The sequence below is a fragment of the Phaseolus vulgaris genome, chromosome 7, assembly GCF_000499845.2.
Source record: "Phaseolus vulgaris cultivar G19833 chromosome 7, P. vulgaris v2.0, whole genome shotgun sequence".
Classification (NCBI taxonomy): domain Eukaryota; kingdom Viridiplantae; phylum Streptophyta; class Magnoliopsida; order Fabales; family Fabaceae; genus Phaseolus; species Phaseolus vulgaris.
The window spans coordinates 25904033-25929299 of NC_023753.2; the positions used below are offsets into that span (position 1 = coordinate 25904033).

The 25267-nt window shown below is 33.9% G+C and overlaps 1 protein-coding gene across 2 annotated transcripts in view; it reads right to left on the reverse strand.

Annotated features, from left to right (window-relative positions):
- The window catches only part of LOC137828939 (probable UDP-N-acetylglucosamine--peptide N-acetylglucosaminyltransferase SPINDLY), a 31965-nt gene extending 9597 nt beyond the window's left edge, over nucleotides 1-22368 (reverse strand). Inside the window, exons 1-13 of one of the 2 annotated variants that reach the window (XM_068635705.1) lie at nucleotides 22035-22368; nucleotides 21346-21768; nucleotides 13970-14131; nucleotides 13680-13855; nucleotides 13368-13443; nucleotides 11647-11775; nucleotides 11407-11526; nucleotides 11246-11314; nucleotides 11083-11164; nucleotides 7641-7735; nucleotides 6397-6461; nucleotides 3237-3435; nucleotides 1435-1629 (exon numbers count right to left, since the gene is read on the reverse strand). In XM_068635705.1, coding sequence (XP_068491806.1) covers nucleotides 1435-1629; nucleotides 3237-3435; nucleotides 6397-6461; nucleotides 7641-7735; nucleotides 11083-11164; nucleotides 11246-11314; nucleotides 11407-11526; nucleotides 11647-11775; nucleotides 13368-13443; nucleotides 13680-13855; nucleotides 13970-14131; nucleotides 21346-21753 — 1776 coding nt within the window. In that variant the 5' untranslated portion in view covers nucleotides 21754-21768; nucleotides 22035-22368. The remainder of the gene's footprint in view (nucleotides 1-1434; nucleotides 1630-3236; nucleotides 3436-6396; nucleotides 6462-7640; nucleotides 7736-11082; nucleotides 11165-11245; nucleotides 11315-11406; nucleotides 11527-11646; nucleotides 11776-13367; nucleotides 13444-13679; nucleotides 13856-13969; nucleotides 14132-21345; nucleotides 21769-22034) is intronic. The other variant, XM_068635706.1, reaches the window with a different exon arrangement.
- Between the last annotated feature and the right edge of the window lie 2899 nt (nucleotides 22369-25267).

Sequence of the window (25267 nt, forward strand, 5' to 3'; positions counted from 1 at the left end):
AGTAATTACTTTGGATGCTCTCGCATAGGTAATTCTAAAAATCGTCCAAAGTGTGAACATTGTCACCGCACTAGACATACAATTAATAGATGTTGGATGCTACACGGGAAACCGCCTCATCCACATAATATTGCCCAACCATCCACTATTGAGTCACTTGTTGCTCCTATGTTCTCACCTTATCCATCTCCAACAACATTTGAAGACTTTATAAAATGGTACACAACACCTATTAAGAGAAAATCTAGAGTCTAGAGACATCACTAGATTTGTTAACTCTAATTTGCAAAGATTGAGGATATGTTATATTTGCAACATGTTGGGCACATATGACCTTAATGCTCCAGCTTTCGGGAAAGTATTATAATTTTAGAAATAAGTAGTTAGTCCTATATCAATTATAATCAAGGATATAGTTACAATTATAGAAATAAGGAATTGATCCTATATAATTTGAAATATGTAGATTATAACAAGTTTAATGTTTTTCTCTTTCTTAGAGTTTAACATATAGTATGCTTTAATCAGTTTATTATATCATACCATAAATATCCAAATTGACCATGCAATTTGGATATTATTAAGGATCATTTACATGCAATTTTATTCAAGAATCTACCATCTAACACATTCATCTTACAAGTACCAATTCAAGTACATGAATATTTGTTCACAAATAACAAGTTTAAAACTTATACAACATGGATAGGACAGCCTTAAACTGGAGTTAGGCCGCAAAAGTAAGAAAAGAAAAAAAGACACCCCCAAACCCTAAGAACCTGATCCATCACATGTTGTTAGCTAAGTGTATCGACGACATAAGTAGAATAATGTAGACAAAAAGAGCAACAATTGGTAGTAGCATAAGGGAGGTTGCAAAGTGTTTGGCACCATGGGCTTCCACTAAAGCTTCTTACCCTTAACCCTACAAAATCAACTTGTTATGTAAGGTTTGCACCCGTTTACATGCTATAATTTGGTCATATCTTTAGTCAATAAGGGATCTCCAAGACACCCACCACACCAAGGAATGGATATGTCCAACGTGCATTGGATATTTATGGGTGGGCCAATAGCAGGTAACAAGATAAGCCGAAAAACCTTTCTAGGAAAACTCTAATACAATATTACAAAGTGGATTTTAGTCTAATTCAACCCTACAAAACCGACTTACTAAATGAGGTTTAGACCTACTTATATACTATAATTAAGTTGTATATTTAGTCAATGTGACATCTTTAACAAATACAATGAAATGTACAACTTGTTTTGCACAAAATGGAACACTTACACACTAAAAAATTGAATTTTCACTATATCAACATACTACAAAGTAGAGATAGGGGGTAACAAGGAATATGGTAAGGAAGGATCAGAAAAGTTACAAGTTGATAGACAAAGGGGGATAATCTACATTATAGATGTTCAAAACACCTGAACAGGAGCAGGTCGACATGCCATCATTCCCAGCTTATTGTTTGCAGTATGACCAGTAAGCTCTACTAAAATATCAACTTGATCTTCTCTAACCATGTCAGCAACTTTCTTTTCCTCAGTTCCATAAATATCTCTCCATAACCCACCCTTCTTTACGACTTTCTCTCTAAACCGGCTAGTTTTGGCATCTGCCTGCACAAACACAAGAAATTCAATTATAAATTCTACACAAAAAATGGAGATATTAATGACAAGACAAACTATGGAACCAAACATACAATGTTAACAATAAATATCTGTATGCAAACGAAAATCATATTTGGCCTGCTAAGACGGTTGATAAATAACAATCCAAAATGCCAAGAGAAAGTTGTGTCATTTAATCCACATAAACAGAATGAACACCAACATAAATGGAGGAGAGGCAGTAAAAAAGAAACAACGGACACTACAGAAAGGAAAACTAGAACCGCTGCAGTACTATATCCAAGGCTAACAATTAAATGGTAGTCTTCCAACCCAATCAATCTCTCCACCCAGCATGTGGTATACTGTATATTCCAGCACAAAACCATCTTACTTGGACCACTAGCAATGATGCAGAAATCATGTAGATATGGACACCATAAGTCATCTAATACCCATGCTATAATGTTGTCTATGAAATTGTGGCAGTTTGGGGAGACACCCTCAATAGAGTCATCATGAATTCTTAAGATAGACAGGCTAACAATTAATATAGTTCATATTCACCACAATTCTATTGTGATATGCAGGATCTTTTTCTGTTTGCCTTACACAATTTGTTTGAAGTTAGCGAAATACCAGTCTGTTTAATAAAAAAACTTTTGCCTAAAGATACTAAGCATCTATGAACTTGGGCAGCACACTCCCTTGAGGCTAATTGTTAATGTTAAGGAGGGGGAATCAAATACCTCAATACTCTAACAAGAACCCCATATTATTTAATGTAGGACTTAAGCACCTCATAATACCCAAATTCCTATCATGTCACTACCCCTAAGATGTAATGTCTCAAATGGTTCACACTGACACTTAATTCAGTAACACTTCACTCAACTTCCTTGTTACTCAAAACCCCGCACCATAAGCATCTCTTTCCAAAACATCCACAATCAGCTCTGATATTGATTGATAAGATCAAATTAGTAGGTACCCACCCTCAAAATCTAGTTGTTTAGCACAGAGAACTAAGCACTTAAGTACTACATCCCACTTTCCTCAACAATAGGCACCCCACAATAACCAAGTCCATATCAGAGGAATAAAATATTTTAACACAGAAACCTCAGATCAATTCTAATAGAAAGTAGTACATGAAACCAGAAGAGGGAGTAGCTAATGGACCATCAGTTTGAAAAGTTGGAAAACAGGATCCAAAATGAAAATGAAGCTATGGTCAAGAATCGTCCTTTGCTTAACCACAATTCCTAAAGCAATTTTGAGGATCAAAAACATCCACAAAGATTGAGCAACTTTCTCTTCCAAACACTCACATCACCCTTAAGGGATAAAACATAGGCTCTTTCAATATTTGATTGACATGAATACTGGTGAAAAGGAATATGAATACATACATTGAATTTGTAAGCCAATAAACAATAATTCATCAGTTTCTTTCATGGAGTACAAAATAAATTTAACTACAAATGTTAAGATGGTAGGGTGAAAATTTGATGCAACTATCATTTCAGCCAAATGACAAGAGCTTTGAAATTTGAGCAAATACATTAACAAAATATATAGCATTTTTGTGCACATCCATTCATAATCTATACCTTGACAACTGCTGAATAAACAATCACTTTATAATTGGTATAGTCATGATAGACAAGGGGAGCTTCTATGAAATATGACACGGAATGCGTAAAATAATCAGGAGACACATATCCTATCACAAGAGGCCGTTCAGGATCTTTCGAGTTGTCCCATGATGTGAATTGTGAATATAGTCTCATGAATCGCCTACCCCAGTCCCTGTAAGGAAACATTTCTTTGATAAATACTCCAGGCTTCATGTCATTCTACTTTTTGTACATAAAGTAATTTGATGCAATAAAAACATAATGGCTGATAAATTTGGCAATTGAAACTACCACAAATCAAAATCCAGGCACGCCATTAATCACATAAAGAAACAAGTACCAGCATAGCCAACAAGAAACATACTAAACTAAACATACATAACATAGACATGATTTTCATATTCTTACATGACATGCCAATTGTAACTTTATTTTATTCATATTTCTTTTGTGTGTACCCAGCTTTAGGGTTTTAGATAAGTGCCTAGCCTATTTTATTAATACACACACACATCAATAACAGCACAACAACATAGGTAGAAAACAATGTTTTATTTATTCAAGTTGGTATTAGAGCGCATATGATCCCACTTTGTCTTTTTCTTCATTGTCTCCAACAACATATGTTGTTGTCACCGCTGCTCTTGGCCTTTTTCTTCATTGTTATTCCTTGCATGGTTTTTTATTGTTCATGTATCTATATCCAAAAAATCAGAATATAAACTATTTTATGAGGAGTATCAAGAATTTTTAAGGTACAAATCTAAGAAATCAATCAATTAAGTTCAATCTAGTTCAATGTCAAGTGTATCAACTGCATGCATTTCTCAATCTGTGGAAGGTTATAGTCCCTGGTTTCTTGATTCAGGTGCCTCAGGCCATATTCCTCCTAGTAACATTTCTTCCTTTCCGTCCCTTTCTTACCCAAAAATTCCTCATCTTGTGATTGTTGCCAAAGGATCCAAAGTGGCATCTCAAGGAGTTGGCCAAGTTTCTTTATCCCCTTCACTAAATTTAAATTTTGTCTTGTTCATTCCTCATTGTGCTTACAATTTAATCTCTTTGTCAATTGGCTTGTTCTTTAAACTGTTCTAAGACTTTCACTACTATTTCCTTTGTTATAGAGGAACATGGGATAAAAATATGAATCACACGGCCTTTCTTTTATGAAATTGAGTCTCTAAATATATTTGTTTTCAACTCTAACACCAAAACTTTTACATGATCATTTGGACCACCCAAGTTTATCAAAATTGAAGGTGATGATTCCTAGTCTCAAACACATTCAAGCATTAGATTGTGAATCTCGCGGCATATAGGAAAAATATTAGATTTTCTTTTCTTAAAAGATCTTGAGCACAAAGTATTCCTATTTTTTCAAATATTCATTCAGATATTAGGGGACCAAATCATGTTCACTTCTTTTGGTTTCAATTACTTTTAATGAATTTTTCAATGTACTCGAGTTTATTTAATGAAAGACAGATCAGAACATTTATCCATATTTATGTCTTTCTTCAATGAAACTAAGAACCAATTTGGAAAGATAATTAAAATTCTTTCTCATAACTGATAATGCTAAGGAATAATTTTTTGTTGCATTTTCGTCATTCTTATCTTCCAAAGGAAACTTACATCAGTCAGCATGTCCTCACGCTCAACAACAAAACGGTATAGCAAAGAGGAAGAATAGACATCTTATTAAAATTGCACACTGTCTAATGTTGAATTCTAATGTTCATGTTCATCGTTAGGGTGATGCAGACTATTTGTCTCCTGATCAATAGCATGCCTTCTTCCTCTCTAGAAAAAAAAATTCCTCACTGTAATTTTTCCAAATGACCCTCTATATCATGTCTCTCCATGTGTATTTAGGTGTACTTGTTTTGCTCATAATATCCTCCAAGTCTTGACATGCTTGCTACAAAGGCTATTAAGTGCTTCATTTTCAAATATTCTCACTTTCAAAAGGGCTATAAATGTTATTTTCCTACAACCATAAGGTATTATACGTCTGATGTTACCTTCTTTGAGGACACTTTTTTTCTTGTCCTTCATGGAACAATCTTCATCTACTCAACATGTCGTTCCTGTAGCGTCCAGTGATCCATTGATTATTCCTTCTTCCTCTTAAACTCAAGCGCAATGTGTACATAACATTGTTCCACCACCTCTTCTTACGTACCAATGTCGGACACCAATAAATCCATCATCCATGCCTAAAGATACTTGTGACTTAGATCCTTCACCACAGATTCCCATACCATGGATCCTTCATCCTCCTTGCCTTCTTCTGACTACGTTCATTATATTAATATTTCTTGGGTGTACCCAACTTTAGGAGGGTTAGAGTTTTAGGTAAGTGTCCATCTTTCTGTAACCAATATATATACATAAATAAATGCACAACAGTGTAGGTTGAATACACTGTGTTTTATCCATCTTAATTATTCAAGTGTATAAATGGATTCATTTTGCATAACTAAACACTCCTGGCTATTACAAGTTTTGAATGCAATGACTAGTTCAAGGGACCGAAACAATCGATTCAAGTTAAAGAGCTAAAAGAAATTTCAAATTCTTATTTTTCGAAAAAAAATGACCATGTGCTTTATGATTGACAACCAAGTCACCAGAAATAATTTCATAGTACTGGTCCATACCACGGATAATTAATGTTTTCATCCCTTTAAAACACAACAGAGTTTTCACTATTTCATCTCCTTTCTTACTTAGTACATAGCTAGAAAAGAAAATTAATTCTACTTTAAACGTTTCTACTTTAGTTTTCTTCATTTGAACCATCAATGCTTACAACAGCTAATATAAAGGCACAAACTATCTCACACCCCTGGCACTACACAGATGGCACATATGCTTCAGTTTCAGGTAATAACTCAGGTCCATTTTTTTTCTTTACAAACAAAACTATTAGAGTTTACCAAATATTTATGAAAATAAACGAAGTTGATCAGGAAATCAGTGAAAGTATTATTTGTCTCATCATCAAGGAAAATCATTTGTTTTCATTGAACATTTTTAAAGTTGTCATGGATTGATTGTTACCTATGATGCCATTTGATTAACCACAATCAATAACTAAAGTTTAAAATATCACAACAGAAAATTGTACCTGTGAGCCTCAAAAAGTTTGTCGTCATTTCCTTCATCTATATAATTCATTGCAAGTAAACGGTTCTGCACATTATTGTATTAAAAAGAGATATCAATTATTGTAGAAAAAACAATTAAAAGAAATAAGTCGTGCAAAAAACAAATCCAATCATCACAACCATATATCAAATCTCAACTAATGAAAAATAATCAAAAAAGATTTCCAAATTATGAGAAAACTATATGAAGTTGAATTTTTTTTAAAAAAGCCCCATTTCGCAGCCATCTATTTGCAATCATCACAGAAATTTGAAGATAAGAATATTCTATCTCCAGGATAAATCATTATTTATGTACAAGCAAAGATAAGTAACTAAGCCTAACTTGAAAGAGTATATATAAGGAAAAGCACTTGAGACATGCAAACTCTATTCACTCAAATTCTCTTAATAAGCATACTTTCAGCCTAATTCAACCTCACAAAACCAAATTGTAAGGTGAGGTTGACCCCACTTATATATTATAATTAAGCTTAATTATTAGTCGATGTGGAATATCCATCACACCCCATCAAAATCTTTGATTATTAGCTTGATTGAGGATAGACTCTAAATAGCTTTGATTATTAGAAAATAATCAACCCTAAAAAATATTCTTAATATCTTCCTAGTAATGAGAAAAAATATCTTCAAAATCTTCTCATTTATTTCAGCATATAATCATTTCCTTGTTTTAAAGATTTTGGTTATTACAAGTAGAGATTATGCGAATGTAATTGATATGATTGATATCAATAAAATAATTCTTTTTATTTTTAAAGTTGGTATCAGAGCTCTCAATCTTGGAACCATGTTTCCGTTGCCTTGTTAATCGTTGTCATCGTTGTTGTTCGCCGTCATTGTTCAAGTCAATGGTGGGCCAAAACGTTATACCCCACTAGCCGCCACCAATGACAATCTTGAGCACAAAGGGGTGGCATTTCATTTGACTCAAATTTGGTTTTGTTGTCAAATAGGTCTCCTTTTGTTACGAATCAAAGCGATAACAATTGAATCTTTATTGTCTCTTTGTTTTGTGTTTTTCAATATCTATTGATTGACAATAAACTTTAAGAAATAATGACAGGTTTAAACTTTGGTTTCAATACACATTCTAAGCAAACAGCAATTTAATGGTTTCATGCACACCTGCCATGGCAACTTTTAGCTATTGAAAATTTACAAAATCAAAAAGAATGAAACATCTGCCAATAATGAATCAGACCTGACCAGCATTTCGGGAATCGGGATCAATTTTAAGACATTGCTCATAAGCATTAATTGCTAGACTGATATCACCAGCATCTCTGTAAAGAACTCCTACACAAAAAGAATACAAAATGATTGAGCATGTGATAAAAGATGTTCTTATAGTTTCATTCACCTATGCACAGTAATATAAATCATATATTGTAACTACATACATAGAAAAAATAAATTGGGGTTCAACAACTAACACAAGTCTCCACCATGCAAAGAATGTAAACTCAATCAGTCACGACTTTTCAAAACTCCCTTGAAATAGAATTCTAAGAACTCAGTGTTAGTTCAAAACAAATTTAGGTATAATTTTTCACCAGTAGTAATATCATTTCAACATAAGCTTTGTAGCCTGCCTATTTGGTCAATCTCCAGAAATTTTATCTACTTGTAAACCATTCGATAAACATCCAACCAAAAATGGTTTGACCAAAGATGAAGTAAATATGAGTGACTTACAATGGTCATGACTTTTCAAAACTCCTTTGGAATAGAAATCTAAGAACTCAATCTTGGGTCAAAGCAAATTTAGCTTTGAAGCCTGCTTTTTGGTCAATCTCCATAAATTTAATCTACCAATAACCCCTTCACTGAACTTCCAAGGAAGGTCTGACCAATGATCAAGTTAATAATTCTTACCTTTCCTAACTACCCTAAGTCTATAATGCTATTCATAGTTAGTTAGCGAGCAATATGATAGTTAGATGATTTTATTAACAAAATTTCACATAGGAAAATCATTTTCAAGTCAATCACACAGGTAATGATTGATAAAAGCCATATAACCAAGGCTACAACTATGCTGACATGTCAAACAGGAAGTCAATAAAAAGCACAACCTTGCAAACTAACTAAGATGAGAGCATATTTGATGTAGACCAAGAGAGGTGAGAGGTTATCTTCATCGCGAACCAACTACCTCAAGCCTTGCATTAATAAATCTTGGAAGAAAGTCTTGGATAAATGTGATCTTGGGTTGTTTTGCGGAAATAATGAAAACAAAATAATACAAGATAATATCTTAAAAAATATACTAGGATTTGGAAAAACACCTTGCAGCACTTAAACTCCATGGGATAAGCAAGATGGTGATTCATCACTAACAACGAAGGACTCAAGATAAGAATCAAGAATGCTAAATATGAAGAATCTTGCACTACTCAACTCCATGAGATAAGCAAGTATGGACAATAGCCACTTCTAACCTAGCTCACCACAAAAGTAACTGTAAAAGAGAAAACTCTACTTCCCAAACATTGAATCATGTCACAACACCATCAATAATAAGCTAGAGAGCACCACAAAGGATAAGCATTGATAACAAAACTTAAAGCACCACTGAGGCTAAGCAAGAAGGACAAGAATGGCCACTTAAAAATATGCCCACCTAAGAGAAGAATTCTCCAAAGGAAGTCACTTTATGATTTAAGTTAACAAAATAAGTACATAAGCTCCCCTTACCTAAAGAGTGTGGTGCAATGTTATCAATGTTGGATAACGAAAAATATCAAAGACCCTAAAACCCATTACGAAAATATATAAAAGACGTATCGGGATATGGCAAAAGCATCACGAAAAAAAAAATGAAATAAAACATATACATATAGATAATATTAAAATTGTACTACATACATATACATTATTTTCAAAAATCTAGAAACATAATTGTAATTCGAAGATAACGAAAAACAATCAACAACTAATAATAATAACATGTCTAAGGAATTTAAATAACAATAAAAAGAAATTAAAACACCACAAATTTCATGTTCAAAACAAAAAATAACAAAACATAGTGAAGGAGTTGTTGGTTCAATATGCATATGGTAGACTTGCAATCCGCAACGGCAGATGCAAAAACAGCAACGATTGCATCAATGTAAATTGTGACGGAAACAACAGGGTCAGCAGAAGCATGCGGTGGCAACAACGTCCGCAGCAACAAGACTGCATAATAATAGAGATTGCTAGTTTAATGTGTGGATTAGGTCATTATTTTGTTGTGATGTTTGGTTTGGGTCAGGTTGAATAGCCCAACTTATTTTGTAAAAGAAAAAAATTTCGCCCATTGGGAAAATAAGATTTAAAGAAAGAACATTAGGGTTCATTGTCTCGTATCGGGTTGGGTCACACAAACTTAAGCCTTCTTCTCCTTCATTTGGCATGGTTGTTGTTCCTACTACTTTGTTTCACACAGGTGCCAGTATTACTCCATATCGCTCGGGCACCTTGTTGCCACTCCACAACTTCCCCCATGTTCGTTCCGTGATACTATTTCATGACAGCAAAAGTGGCCCCGGCTACCATGACATCGTCATCACCATGTTGTGGCGGCAAGCTACAACTCTGCCACCAATTTCACCGCCATAGTGGATTTTTTATTACACTACTAAGGTGGGAAGGGATTAGTCAAAAACTTATCTTCCCTAGTCCTATATCCAAACAAAGCACAAAATAGACTATGGATAGTTAGCTTATTCGTCATTCCAAACAACTCGACGTAAGCTAAAATATGAAAAATGAATACATTTTAATCTATTTTTAGAATTAAAACAATATTTATGCCATAGCAAAGGCACTAGTGCAGTCAAAATCATGATTTAAGACATGGTGGAAGCGCACAATTTCATGATTTTCCTCACCATGTGCAAATTTAGAGCCCATGAAATGAAAGGTCATGCCACGAGAGGGACTGGTAGGATCACCATCGAAGATCGTGGAAATGGTGGAATACCATGTTTTCGTGTTGTGTTGTGTTATGAGGTCAATGAGTTTGTGTTAAAACCCAAGCTCAAAAAAAAATGTTCTCCTTAGTATAATTGGTTTCGCATAACTACGTAATTGATGTCACGTTTCTCCTTCCTTCTTGTATGCTAAAAGCAACAACTTCCCAAAAGAAAATTTGACCAATTGTTGTTATTCCAATTGCTTGATTATACCATAGGTAAAGTTGCACGGATGCATACAACTCAAAGTGTCACTTTTTCTCCTTCACCTAGGGTTTCACATTTTTGTCCTTCACTCACAGCAGTTGTCTGCTAAAAACCAACTTTCCAAGAGAAAATTTGACCAGTTGTTGTTATTCCAATTGCTTGACTATACCATAGGTAAAGTTGCACGAACACATACAACTCAAAGTGTCCCTTTTTCTCATTCACCTAGGGTTTCACATTTTTATCCTTCACTCACAATTGTGACTATTTTTTTTTAATCATATATATATAGTATTTACATAGATGTAAGATCCATGATCAATGTTGCAATCCCACAATTTATCTTGTGAGCCCTTCACAATCCCAACCATAATCTCAATTAAACCCACAATGACCAAACAATAATACAACAGCCTTATCCCATTAGGTGACCCCAAAACAAACAAATTATAAATTAAAGATACAAAAAAATACCTAAGTTATTGTATGCCTCTGCATATGTTGGATTTGCAATGATAGCTTTCTCGATCATACTTGCAGCAGCATCCATTTTACCCTGGATAAAAAAGGAGAATGAAATCAGTAATTGAAAGCATATGATTAACTCCAAATTTTAAGAAATGCACAAATACATAACCTGGACAGTGTATACAACACCAAGGTTATTTAATGACTGTGAAAAGTTAGGTTTGATTCCCAAAGCAAGCTGTATTACAAGAGAAAAAAAAAAAAGTTTTGATAAGAAAATCTATGCCAATACTCCAACAAGGATGAAACAATTGGCATGACTGTCATTACCTGGTAACACTCCACTGCTTTATCAAGGTTGTCACGATCTTTATATATGACACCTAGATTGTTACAAGCTTCCGCACAATGCGGATTGAAGTGGAAGGCAAGTTCATAGAACACAATAGCCTAGTAGTATAAACAATTTTCCAATAAAGCAATTAATTTAGTAATACAAGAATGTTGTATGTTAATATTTACTATCATAGATGAAGATGCACACTTAAAAATATGGATTGAGAGGTATACCATATCAAACTTAAGCATCTCACCATAAGCAACCCCAAGATTATACATAGCATCAGCATAATGCCAGTTATAATACAAAGCTTTCTTATAGAAAGCCACACCACGGTTGATATCACCCTCCAATTTAACCTACACCAAACCAATCATCTCCATAAGACAAGGTGACTCAAAGTTGTCACCTTAAGCAAGTTAACTTACAAACCAATATCATTTTAGACAAGAAAATAGTAAATATAAATTGGCAAGCTATAACCAAATAATTCAAAATAATTCTCAGTCATAATCATAACAATTCACACCTCTCGCATGTCATAGTTTGGAATTTAGCCTTTGCACCAAACCTTGCAACAACATTTTGTTTTTTACTTCAACAAGTCATCAAATTTCCACCCAAGAAAAATGCAATATCCTAAGGTGGATCTCCTATTTGTGACTACCTAAAAAATTTGCATCAAAATACACCTAAATTTTTAATTTTTCATTCGCCTTGAACAATAATCCACTTCCTGGACTTGTCTTCAAATATTGAAGGATTAAGTTCGTAGCCTGTAAATGTCTCTCCCTTAGGTCATGCATGAACTAACTAACTACAATCAAGTATGGTGCAAGCTAAGTAAATGAGATTCCCCACAAGTCTTTGATATTGGCCCTTATTCACAAAACTTCATCACTCCAATTCTATGTTTTTTTCTATAAGAACTCTAGTGCTTTTGCAACCAATCTTGTTTCTTTGAGAAGATCAAGAACATACTTCCTTTGGATGATATAAATGTCTCACTTCAAGTAAGAAACTTCTATCCCAAGGAAGTACTTTAAATCCTAGATCCTTCATCGCAAAGTGAGCAAAAAGCTTTTCTTTCAAGATTTTTTTTTTCATGATCACCATCTACTGCAACAGTCATGTCATTCACATAGACCAAGAGTAGATTAAGGATCGGAGAGCAGCAAAAAGAAAATAAGATAGTATTGTGAACAATGCTACTTTCAAATGAGAGAGACGCAAAAAGGCAAATGAATGGCAAGTTTGGAACATCTAAGGGTGACTCTGGCGAAGCAAACGGGTTTTAGACACTCCAAAAACACATGACAAGTGAACCCCACTCACAGAGAACACGCATATGCAGACATGTGGCTACTCCAATGGTAGTGGGCTTCAACCATTAACAGATTGAAGGACAACGAATCTTCTAGTGTGATCAACAATCTAATTGGAAGCTCCTACATTGGCGACGAAAACCATGGTTGTCATGAAACACAAGTTCGGTGCACTTCAAGCAACCTCAATAATCAAAGGAAATGGGTGCACTTTAGGTAACCCTAAAAAAGGAAATTGTAGCTAAGATGACAATTCAAAAAGGTGGAAGAAATGTGGATGCAAAGCCCCCAAGATCAGGAGCTCTGATACCAACATGAAAAAGATTAAACTCAATGAGAGATGATTTTTATTGAATTGGTACTTTGAAACAATACATCAATCTTTATATATGGAGAACCTCAACCCTAAAGTAATGATTCAAAGAGATCTCTAGAATCTTCAAACAACTTCTAGTAGTACACGTGTAATTAATTACAATATTATAATGTAGCTTATCAACAATTACCATTGCATTATAATTCATCTTAATAGTCATATTATTTCTTCTTTTATAGAAACAAGATGTCATTTAAAAGAAAATATCACTAGGGTTGCTCCAAAACAAGTAGGATAACATATGCATCACCTTTGTTCCCAAATCTGTTAAAGCTATAGCCATATTATTCTTTGCGATCTCAAAATTAGGTGAAACAGCTAAACACCTGACACAAAACATTAATTGATCATAGAATGTAACAGCAGAAGTCAAGTCATTAAGTACATGTTTGGAAATTAAATTTTAGGCAAAAATCATTGTATTCCTTCTCTCAAAAGTTTTGCAAATAAGAAGTTGATTATAAATTACTGAGCAAAAATAAACTAATCATAAAACACATTGAAAAGATATTAAAATTAAGTGTCCCATAAAAAAGAAGTACAGGCTCTAGATATGTATTACCTCTCATAACAAGTAATAGCTGCTTCCAAATCACCACGATTTTTATATATTACACCCATGTTACAGTATGCTTCGGCATACATCGGCCGCTCTAATGCAGCCTTTTCATAGAAATTAAGGGCCATATCATATTGCATCATTTCAGAATAGACCACACCAAGGTTATAATATGCCGGCTGCAAGCATAGATAAAAAGAAAAAAACATTCCATGTCAAGGACACAGCAAGCCAAATAAATTTAAATAGTATTTAACAATAAAGGTTAAATGAAGGAAATGAGGGAGAATTACAGCATAGTGTGGATCTATCTTGAGAGCTTCAAAATATTTTTGAATTCCTTCCTGAGTGTTTCCTGCAAGCTTTATGTTGGTACCGATATCTGTTAAAACAATGGCTAGGCACTCTGCAGCTGCTTTGTATGAAGGATCCACTTGTAAAGCCTTTTGATATGACTGTTCCAAGCAAATCATTATACTATCAATTGACTTGTGATAGCAATGTGTAGCATTATGTCTAAGTTCAGTATTGGTGGCAGAGTTTAGTATGTCATGCAAATTTAGTAATCTGGAAAATTATATCATTTGTATTTATTATTAAATTCATTGTATAGAAACAAGGGTTTGTTTGAGTAAATATTTTATTTATGCACTTATTCAGCAGCTCAGCACTTATCAAATGACTCAAGCTTGACTATAAATCTTAGTGACTAGGTTAGAAACTCGGAAGCTTGACTGTAAATTTAACCGAATAGGCTAGAAAAAAGGTTTATTTTTTTGACAAAGCTTCTTTATAAAGCTTATCAAAAAAAGCTAAAAAACTAATTGGAATGTCATAAGGCTTTTTTTTATAAGCTCTTCAAAGTGTCCTTAAGAGGAAAGTGATGTCGAAACAGTTTTCGGAAAATGTTCCTCTTATCACTCCTTCAATAACTTCAATGCCAATTTCAACCAACTTCCCAGGACACTAGCATGGAAAACTTATTGAACAATGAGATAACTTTTAAAACTTTGTGACACAGGCACGTAGCACTAAGAATATATAGGTTAAGCTATGCATACCCCATAATACCCAAACCCACAGGTACCTCTAAACCATAAACCAATCGTAGCCTCATGCCCTAATCTACAAATATAAGAAAATGTTTACATTCTTAATTCAACGTACCAAAGCCACATACCAGAACAGATACAAGAATAATTACAGGAAAAAGCACATCTTCATGATCTAAAATTAAGTAAAATAAGGCATGCAGTTTTAGTATCTGAATTCTCCAATTAAAAATTGTTGGATTTAATGCATATTTCTAAAAGAAAAAGAAGTTCACTGACACATTAGCCAATATTATGTTACTTATACAACTGAAATGGCCTGGAAAAGAAAACACCTTGCTCAATAATCAGTGGGACTGAAGATTCCTAAGCATATAGAAATCATGGTCATAGAAACTGGATTGGGAAAAAAAGAAAAGATGAATTTTTCAGAAGAATAAAACAACGAGAATTTCAAAAATGTAAGACATTAAAGAAATGAAAAGCTCTCATTCCTCGTGGGACCAGATATCTCCCTACAGTATATTTCCTATACACCTTCTCTTTCCAATTCTAATTTTATACAAACCTCTCTTACTTTTAACTAACTCTGTCAACATGGTGGTAACTAACTCCTAACCACTTTTAACAAACATCAAATATTCCTGTTATAATTATGGAAATAAGGAATCGATCCTATATAATCAGAAATATCTAGATTATAAGCATATTATTAGGAACATTTTTATTCATTCTCATATCATATCTTTGTTATGAGAGGATATCAACTCTCCTCAATTTATTGTATTGATTCCTGTTCCTCAATATAAATAAAGCACACTTGGCATTGAACAAGATTGACCTTTATTGATTGATTTCGCAAACATTCTTGGTACTCTTCATCAAAAATTATGTATTCTTATTTTTCAGATTTAGATGCAAGAGCAACTTTGTTTGGAAAACCCTACTGGGAATGAAAATTTTCTTGAGTATGACTCATTCTCTTGCAATATAAGCAATGAGGATGTCAACTCCTACCACAACATCCTCCTTGTATGGTCTGACCTCCTCTTTAACAAGAGACTGCCATTGTGGACGTTTCAATAACTTCAATTTGATTATCATCTTTCATCAGATTAGGCACCTAGAAAAGTCCAGTAATTAAAGCATCCATAGAAGGCATTTGATCACGAACATGATCAAAATCTAAATGTAATTTTCTCATAATCAAAACCATATAATATCTATCTAGTTTCTTGTTGAGTTCCTCTAATGAGTCTACCAAACTGAAGACCATACCATGGTTGGTCTGTTTGAAAGAAGATACTCTTTGAGTTGCATTAAAGACATGTTAGATATCATTAGCAAAACTTTCTTGTACATTCTTCCAAAAAGCGAAAACACGATTTGAAGGATTTGAGCATCTTTAAAACATCAGGTCCAACTCACAAAATAGCACATACTTGGAAATCAATCTTTTGTCATTGGGATCTATCTCCATCAAGAATTGAGTTCAATTCAGTTTCTAAGTGGGCATTGGAATCCTTGACCAAGGGACCATAATTCTACATAGGCAGACCAAGACGACTAATTGTTCTTCCAATTGAACCTTGCACTTGTAATGATCGAAATAGCCAAGAAGAAAGGACCAAACCCTATTGAAGCCATTTCTGAGAAGAACAATGACCAAACATGAGACAGATTAGAGAAACCCTAAAACCATGAGAGCACATAAAGGTGCATCAAAACAGTACAAGGAGGTCAAAAAAGGAGACAGCAAAGTTTGGCAAGTTAGACAAAGGTGCCAACGAGAGGTTCTGATGATTGGAAAGTAGTGTGTGCTTGACCGATAAGCGTGTAGATCGGCACATGGCTGATCGGTTTCTCAAACACCTCAAGGCGCACCTAACCCTAAATTTTTATTACTGAACTATGGCAGATGACATTGGTGACGATGACAAATGCCATAGGAGACAGCGAAGACAAAGCAGAATCGAACTTGCTCTGATATACCAACTAGAACAAATGTGAGAACTTGCTCTGATATACCAACTAGAACAAATGTGAGGACTAAAATACATTGTATTGAACCTACATTATTGGACTATTATTCATGTATATATAGGACATAAAGAAAAAAATTAACATTACATTTCAACAAAGATGATCAACTTCACCACTAAATCCAACGTTGATGGAATAGACACAACAACAATAACCAATTGTCTTCTTTCTGAATGGAAGAGGAACTAAATCCCATGTACCATGATATTCACGGATTTGCATTTCAACAATCATGGTTTGACGTCATCCAGGATGATCAATCACTTCTTTCACATTTCTAGAAATTGTAATAGAAGATATAAAGGAGATAAGAGAACAAGAAGGAGACAAACGATGATAGCTAGAAAATTGTAAATAGTATGAGGATTGCGTCTAGAGCATCATAGTTTCTTTAAAAATGATGACACTTGCATACATATAATATTATTTAGTGTTAGGGAAATAACATCAATACTCTTTTTAAATACGAGAATATCTTAAGAAGACACATTTGAAAACTCATGCTAAAAGTTTGTCCAAACCTAGAGACATATCATGTACAAAACACACAAGCAAAGACTTTAAGGAGAAATGGAAAGAAGAGGTTCATTTGGAAACACAATGGAATTGGGAATTTTTTTCTCCAAAGAAGAAGAGGGCATGTTATTAACAAGATAACAAGCACTAAGAATGGAATCACCTCAACGATGGACAGGTAAATTGGCATTAAAAAACAAGTCGAACTAATGTAAAATACCATGCTAACGTAAAAGAGTAGAAAAAGAAAAACAAAAGTATCAGTGGGCATTACCACTCCTTAAGATCTTGATCAGTTGGCCAAATTGGATTTTAATTTAACTAGGGAAAGACCCAAAGATATTCAAAAGTTCAAACCTATCTTTCATTAAGTAAACCAAAGCACAAGAATATCCATCAATAAAAGAGACAAAATAACGAAACCCAAAGGATGTTACTTAACTTGGAACCCAACTGTCAAATTGAATTATGGAAAGACAGAGTTGCATCTTGTTTTAGTTCTTGTTTGAAAAGAAGACCAAACAGATTTCCTAATTGCCATGACTGACATTCTAAGATTTGGAGTTTGTTAAGTTCATGAATCATCCTTTTCAATTTTGATAAATGTGGATGACCCAAGCGATCATGCAAAACATTAGGAGATGCAAATGCTAAACAAGACACTAATGGTCTAATACCAAGACAATAGAGTCCTCCAGATTCATGTCCTTCATCAATCAGTTGACATGTACCACACTCTTGTATAACAAAAGAATTTGCATCAAAGGATATGCAACATTTTAAGGATTTGGTTAATTGACTTGAGGAAATTAGGTTAAAAGCACAGTTAAGGACAAGAAGAACATGTTTTAGGTTCAAAGACAGAGAAAGGGAGATTTGACCAACACCTTGAGAGGTAACTTTGGATCCATTGGCTAAAGTAACAACATGACGAATTTTAGGATGAGAAAAAGAAGAAAATAAGGAACCATCACTAGCAAGGTTGTCAAACTCACGAGTCAACTCGCTGACTCAGCCGAGTTTACGTGTCCACATACCCTTACCGAGTTAACTCGGTAGTAGACTCGGATTTTGAGTAAACTCGGCAGACTCGGAGTGAACTCGGTGAAATTTTTCAAACTCGCAGGTATGCTCCGAGTTGGCGAGTTCAACTGGGTTTTTGTTTTAACCCAAAACGGTGTATTTAGGGTTCACGTTTCGTTTTGTTTGACATTCGTTTTGGTGGTGTTATGTCTTCTCTGGAGTGTGAAGGTCGTGCGTCTTCTTTGAAAAAGTGCGACGTGGTGGTGATTGAGTGGAGCAGGTTGCGCGGTGGTGGCGATTGTGCAGAGGAGGTCGCGTGGTGGTGGCGGTTCGTGCGGTTGGGGTGGTCACGGGTGGCAGGTCGACGGTGGTGCTGGAATTAGGGTTGCATTCTTCTGTGGTGTGATTTAGGGAATTAGGGTTTTTTTCTTTTATTGGGTTGCACCAAATTGGGTTTTTATTTATTTAAATGAGGTGCAAATTATTTTTTTTGTTTGCAGTGCTTTTTTTTTAATTATGAAAAATTGATGTAAATATTTTTTTCATGTGAAAGTAAACTCTTACAAGTTTACGAGTTGAGTCTACTGGACTCTCACGAGTCTACATAGACTCTCGAGTTTGACAACCTTGATCACTAGAAATGTGAACAAATGCACCTGAATCAATTATCCATTAACTTTGACACTCCAAGGTTTGAGAAAAGCAAGCTTTTGACAAAATAGAATGGGTGAAAAAATGTGCTTGGCTACTAGACTTTAACTTGAGATATTCCTGATTTTCTTCGTTAGTAAATTGAGGTTCGACCTTATTAGATTGAAGGATGTTCGATGTCTTGTTAGGAAAACCATGTAAGGAGAAGTTAATTCGAGTGTAGCCAAATCTCCTACAAAAGGAGCATTGAGGACGTTAGCACCCGAGTAAAGGAAGACCTATTGAAAGAGGGATTGACAAGTAATTAGAATTACAGCAACCTAAAGGGTCTAAACTAATACCCAACTCAACAAGCCAGCACACTGATTATAATCCAATATCCAACCATCGTAGTAGCAACCCAATAACTAACCGCAAACAACAACTTTAATTTATCTCAAAATATAATGAGTACTAGTAGTCTACATACCACAGCCAAAGTCAACTATAAAAACAACAAATAGTAGTGGAGGAAGATTATGAGAGAGAGGATGAAGCTCGAAAGACAAAGGAGATAAATAGTGAGGAACCCCGTCACACTAAATAGTACCAAAAGAAATAACCAAGGTCGGAAATGTTCCCTCCAAAGGCTCTAACGAGTCCAGTGGCGGTGGTTCAAAAGGATTATGACCACCAAAAGGTCACACATGAGACACACACGCTTAGGTCAACCAAGAAGAAGACAATGCACAATGGTGAGTCTAACAAAAAACCAAGGTTGGATCGCGTTGCTTGAGACGCACCAAAACCCTAACTTCAATGAAACTATGATGCTCAACAACAGACAATGACAAACAATGATCAGACAGCATTTTCTCTGTCAAACAAACATAGAGAGGCAACGCAAGATCGACCCACTTTGATACCAACTTGAAATGAATACAAAAGAATTGAGAATAAATTAGAGAGCTTGATTCCCCTCTTTTATGTTATCATATTTATAATAACATTAGAAGTTCAAATACAATAAATGAGGGGAAAGAAAAAAGAATAAGGTCATATCTAGAAACTAGGTATAGCACAAAGCAATTTTTAGTAAAGTCTATTTAGGATGACCTATTCTAATAGTATGCATCTCCACATTTATTTTTGAAGAACACGAAGGAGCATGGATGATACATAAGTCATAGTAGGGTTTAGTAGTGATTCCCAAATCTGAACACATGTAACAACATGCTCTTATGGCAACCAATACAAGTCCAAGGTCTTAAAAAATGTATTGTATGTAGTTCTCAAATTCCTTCTTCACACGTTGAGATGGTGGAATGAGCTCACAAAAATCATGTAAAGCAACATGAAGCTGCCAAGATAAGCATACATAAGACCCTCCAATTGTCTTGGAGCAAGAAGAGTTAAGACATCTTGACACACGCCATACAAACACTTTGTGACATTGGTATAAAGGGACATGTCTCACTCCAAACTGATGCACATGTCTCATGGAGACAAATGGTATGTTTGAGTGGGGTGTAAATAATGATTCATAACACTTGCATAGTTAAGCTCTAAATACCATATTAAAATATAGGAAAAAGAAAGACATTGAACAAAAATTGAGCGTTTTTTAGACAACAAAATGTTTTATTTATACTGAGAAAAAGAATCAATACAATAAACAAAAGAGAATTGATATTCTCTAATAACAAACATATGATATAGGAATAAATATATAGAAAAGCCACATTGACTAGAGTTAAGGTCAAATTATAGTTTATAAGAGTTCAATTCTCACCTTACAAGCTGAATTTGTGATAGAGTTAGGCTTAGATTTCGCTTTCTTAAGATGGTATCAAAATCATTCAGAATCTACCCTAGTCAAGTTTGTTAGGCCTCGTGTGTCACCCGCTATCCGGTTACCCTCTGGTCCCACACTTGAGATGTTCATTCATTGGTGTGAGGGTATGAGTTGAAAAGCACACATCGACTAGGGATAAGGCTAGATTATAAGTGGATGCAAACCTCACTTTATATGCCGATTTTGTGAGGTTAGATTAGGCTTAATGTTCACTTTCTTAATCAAATGAAAACATTCCCGATCCTATAGATATAGATATAGATATTTCATGATCTTAAAGGATCTAGTCCTTACTTATATAATTATAACAGTATATGATTATGCCTAACACAACACAATATAATAGATGTCCAATCATGCGCAACGTAATCAAGAATAAATCTATAATCATTACTTCATAGGTTAGTTAAGCACAATCTTCATATGAAAATAGGAAAACTCATTAAGCAAGCAGCTAAAGCATCTCCACTCTTCAACAAACAGTATTGAAAATACAAATATGCTATTCATTTAATCATTGAAACTATTCAACTTGGCAGCATGGACATACCTCAGCGGCCTCCATGAGGCGGCCTTCGTCTTTGTACAAAATACCACAATGTGTGAGAGCACAAGCATTCTGAGGATCCAACCTGATCGCCTCATTAAAACTCTCAAAAGCAAGCCTACCCACATTCTGCATCTGCAAACATATTCCTTTTCCAATAAGAGCCTCCACATTCCCACCATCGTCCACCAGCACACGCTCGTACAGAGCAAGAGCATCCTCAAACTTGTTCCTAGAACGCAGGATGTTTGCATACGAAACATCACCCTTCCCTTCACATCTCTTACTCACCGAACCCACATCCCCAACAGAACCATCAGACGAACGTTCAGTCACTTTCAAAAACCCATTTTCCCCAACCAATTTATTTTCCCTTCCATTATCCCCGTCTTTATCTTCCACCCATGCCATCTGGACCACACTTTCCTAACCACAAAACCAAAATACACAAGAGACTTCTGATCAAACTTGGAACTTTCAATCTCAATTAATGACCAAATAAATGCATAATTCAATAAAGTAACACAGTCTAGTTCATCAAAACAAAACTAAGTAAACAGAACGGAAAAAACAAAAGAAACCCTAGGAACCAAGTTGAAGCAGCAATAGGGGCATGAGGGGGGAATACAAAGATTAAAGACCCAACAAAAAAAGATGAGATTTTGATAAGGAATTAGGGCTTAGGAACTTACGGGTGCTTGTAGAAGGTTCTTGGGTGGTAGGGTGGCAGGGATAGGGCATGAGAAGCGAGAGAGGTTAAAAGCTTGAGAAGAGGAGCATAATGAAGAAATGAATGAATGAAAGAAAGGTTGAAGAATGAAGGGATTTGTTGCTGTAGGAGGTGGAGTTGGTGGTAGCCACCGAAGGGAACGCTCCCCCTCCGACACGGTAGTTATATTTCTCCCAAAACCCAGAGAGAGAGAGAGAAGCCTCAATCACACTGCTTCGGTGATTACAACCTTTTTATTACTCCCTCTCTTATTATCACTAAAAATCACATAAATACACTTCTAAATCTTTCCCTTCACTATCTCTAATATTATTTTAATATTTTAATATTCTTTCATTCTACTCCTTTTCCCTTCTTAATTTATTATCAACTTTTCCGTCTCTATCTTATACAACATATTTAATTTTTCAGTATATTTATATTAAGTATTATAGGATGATCTGATTTATCACCACATTTAGAACAACTATTCATGATTTTTATTAAAAATTTATTATTTTTATAATAACTTCGTGTTATGGGCGAAAAATCATTTCCCAAAATAATCTTTTTTCAAAATAATTTTTTCAAGCAATATCATTAAGAAAACTAATAGGAAATAGTAGTTTTAAAAAATAAGATTAAAAAGGGTGATTACATAAAATATAAACAACAGATAGTTTATAATATATTGTATTGTTAAAAATGTGAGTAATTTGTATTTTATTTTTTATGCATGTGCGTAATTATTTTTAATATTTGAATAATTAATTTTTTAATTTTTTATTTTACAATATACTTAAGAATGAAATAGATATGTAATATATATATATAGATAGATAGATGATTATCAAATATTACATGTTATTTTCAGTTTAGAAATCAAGATTTCTAGTCTATTTCTGTTATTTGTAGAAATTGATTTGGAACTGGATCTCTCAAAGTCGATTTCTAACATGTTCTTATTTAAATTTTATAATTTATAGGATATTTTAATATGAATTAATATTAAATAACATTATTAAAACTTTGTCATTTAACTAAAGTTTATGAGTATTATTAAAAGTTAATATTTCTGCTGACATAAATTAATAAAAATATTAAAGGTTTAATTTAAATATTAAATTTAAAATATTGTTTAAAATATTATCTAATGAATTAAATATGTGAAAATTATTATTAATTTAAATCATACTTAAACTTTTTAATATTAAAAATTAATATCAGTAATTTAAATTAATATGAATATAAAAAATAATTTGAAATTTTAATTTAATCATTTTAATTATTAATTTAATAATTTTAATTGTAAATTTAATCATTTTAATTCTTAATTTAATAACTTGAATTACTAATAACAATTTTAACGGTATATATAAATTATTAAATTAATTAGCTGAATATTAGTAAGGTAAAAAAATTGAAAAATTATTCTTACTTTTAATTTAAATATTGTATAAAATTGGATAAATAATATAAATATATTTATAACACGTTAGAAGTATTTTGCAAAGGTATATAAAACAAGCAAGATTCTCTATCTCTAACACTAGAAGTAATCATGGAACTGAGTTAAAAAAAATAGGGAGTTTGAGATGTTTTGTATTCTAATAGCATGCACGCAATCTGTCCTCACCGTAAACAACCTTGAGCAAATGAGTTGTGGAAACAAATAATAAAACTATCCAGAAGATGGTTGGAACCATGTTTTATGAGAACTTTTTTGTCAAAACATCTTTTGCACCTTTCTTGATCAAAAGGGATAAGATAGAGAAGTGAGAAGCCGTGCACAGAGATCAATTATGGAAAAACAGAATTTTATTTAATATATTCTATGCATATGTTGATGTCATGGTTTTATATTACAAAAGGGAAGAAAAAAACTCTAATGAGCTTTGGTAAACAAAAATCAACAAAATCCAAACTAAGAAAAAAACAAAAGGACAAAAACACTAAAATCCCCCTCAAGCTGGTGGTTGAATATTGCAGACACCAAGCTTGGAGGGTAGCTTATGAAACCTTTCTTTGTCAAGTGATTTTGTAAGAAGGTCTGTTGATTGATTTTCAAAACTGATTGGAAGTAACTGGAAGAGACCTTCTTGTAGTTTCTCCCTCACCACATGACAGTCAATGTCTATGTGTTTAGTTCTTTCATGAAAACTATTGGTGTGTACAATGTGACGTGCAGATTGGCTATCACAAAAAAGGCTTGCATTGTTGCTGGTTACCATGAAGATCTTCAAGAAGATAGCTGAGCCATTGTACTTCACAACAGGTAGTTGCAAGAGCTCTATATTCAGTTTCAGAAGAAGATCTTGACACTGTACTTTATTTCTTGGTTCTCCATGACAGCAACGATTCTCCAAGGTAAACAAGGAATCCAGTGGTGGATCGACGTGTTGTAATGCATGAGGCCCAATCAGAATTAGAAAAAGCTTTAATCTAAATATTATTATTTTTGGAATAGTAAATACCTTGCGCTGGCAATGCCTTTATATATGTGAGTATCCTTTGAACAGCTTGGTGATGTAATTTTGAAGGTGCTTGAACAAACTGACTTAGAGATTGTACAGAAAAACTGATATTTGGTCTTGTATGAACCAAATATAGTAGCCTTCCAATAATCCTTCGGTATGTACCAATGTCATGCACGGTTGAATTTTGATAAAAAAACTTTTCATTCTTCTTAGTCATGGGTGTGACTGATGGCTTTGCATTCAACATACCTACATTCAGCTAAAATTTTAAGTGCATATTTGCTTTGACAGATATGGATGCCATTCTTGGTTCTAGCAATTTCTAATCCTAAAAAAAACTTTGAATGACCAAGATCTTTTATTTTAAAAACCGTATGTAAGAAATTTTTAACATCCTCTATATCTTTCATGTTGTTACCAGCAACTAATATATCATCAACATATATGAGAAAAACAATAAAAGATGTTCCAGCAACTTTAATAAAAAGATAATTGTCTGCCTTTGAACGAGCAAAATTAATACTAAGAAAAAAAGCAGTGAGTTTGTCATACCATTGCTTACTTGTCTACTTTAACCCATATAAGGATTTGGTTAGGTGACATATTGGTTGGGTTATTTTACTGGTTACACCAGGGGGCAACTCCATATAGACATTCTCTTGCAAAAGTGCATTATTCACATCCAGCTGTTCAAGGTGCCAGTCCATGGCAACAACTACAACAATGATAGTTCAAACAG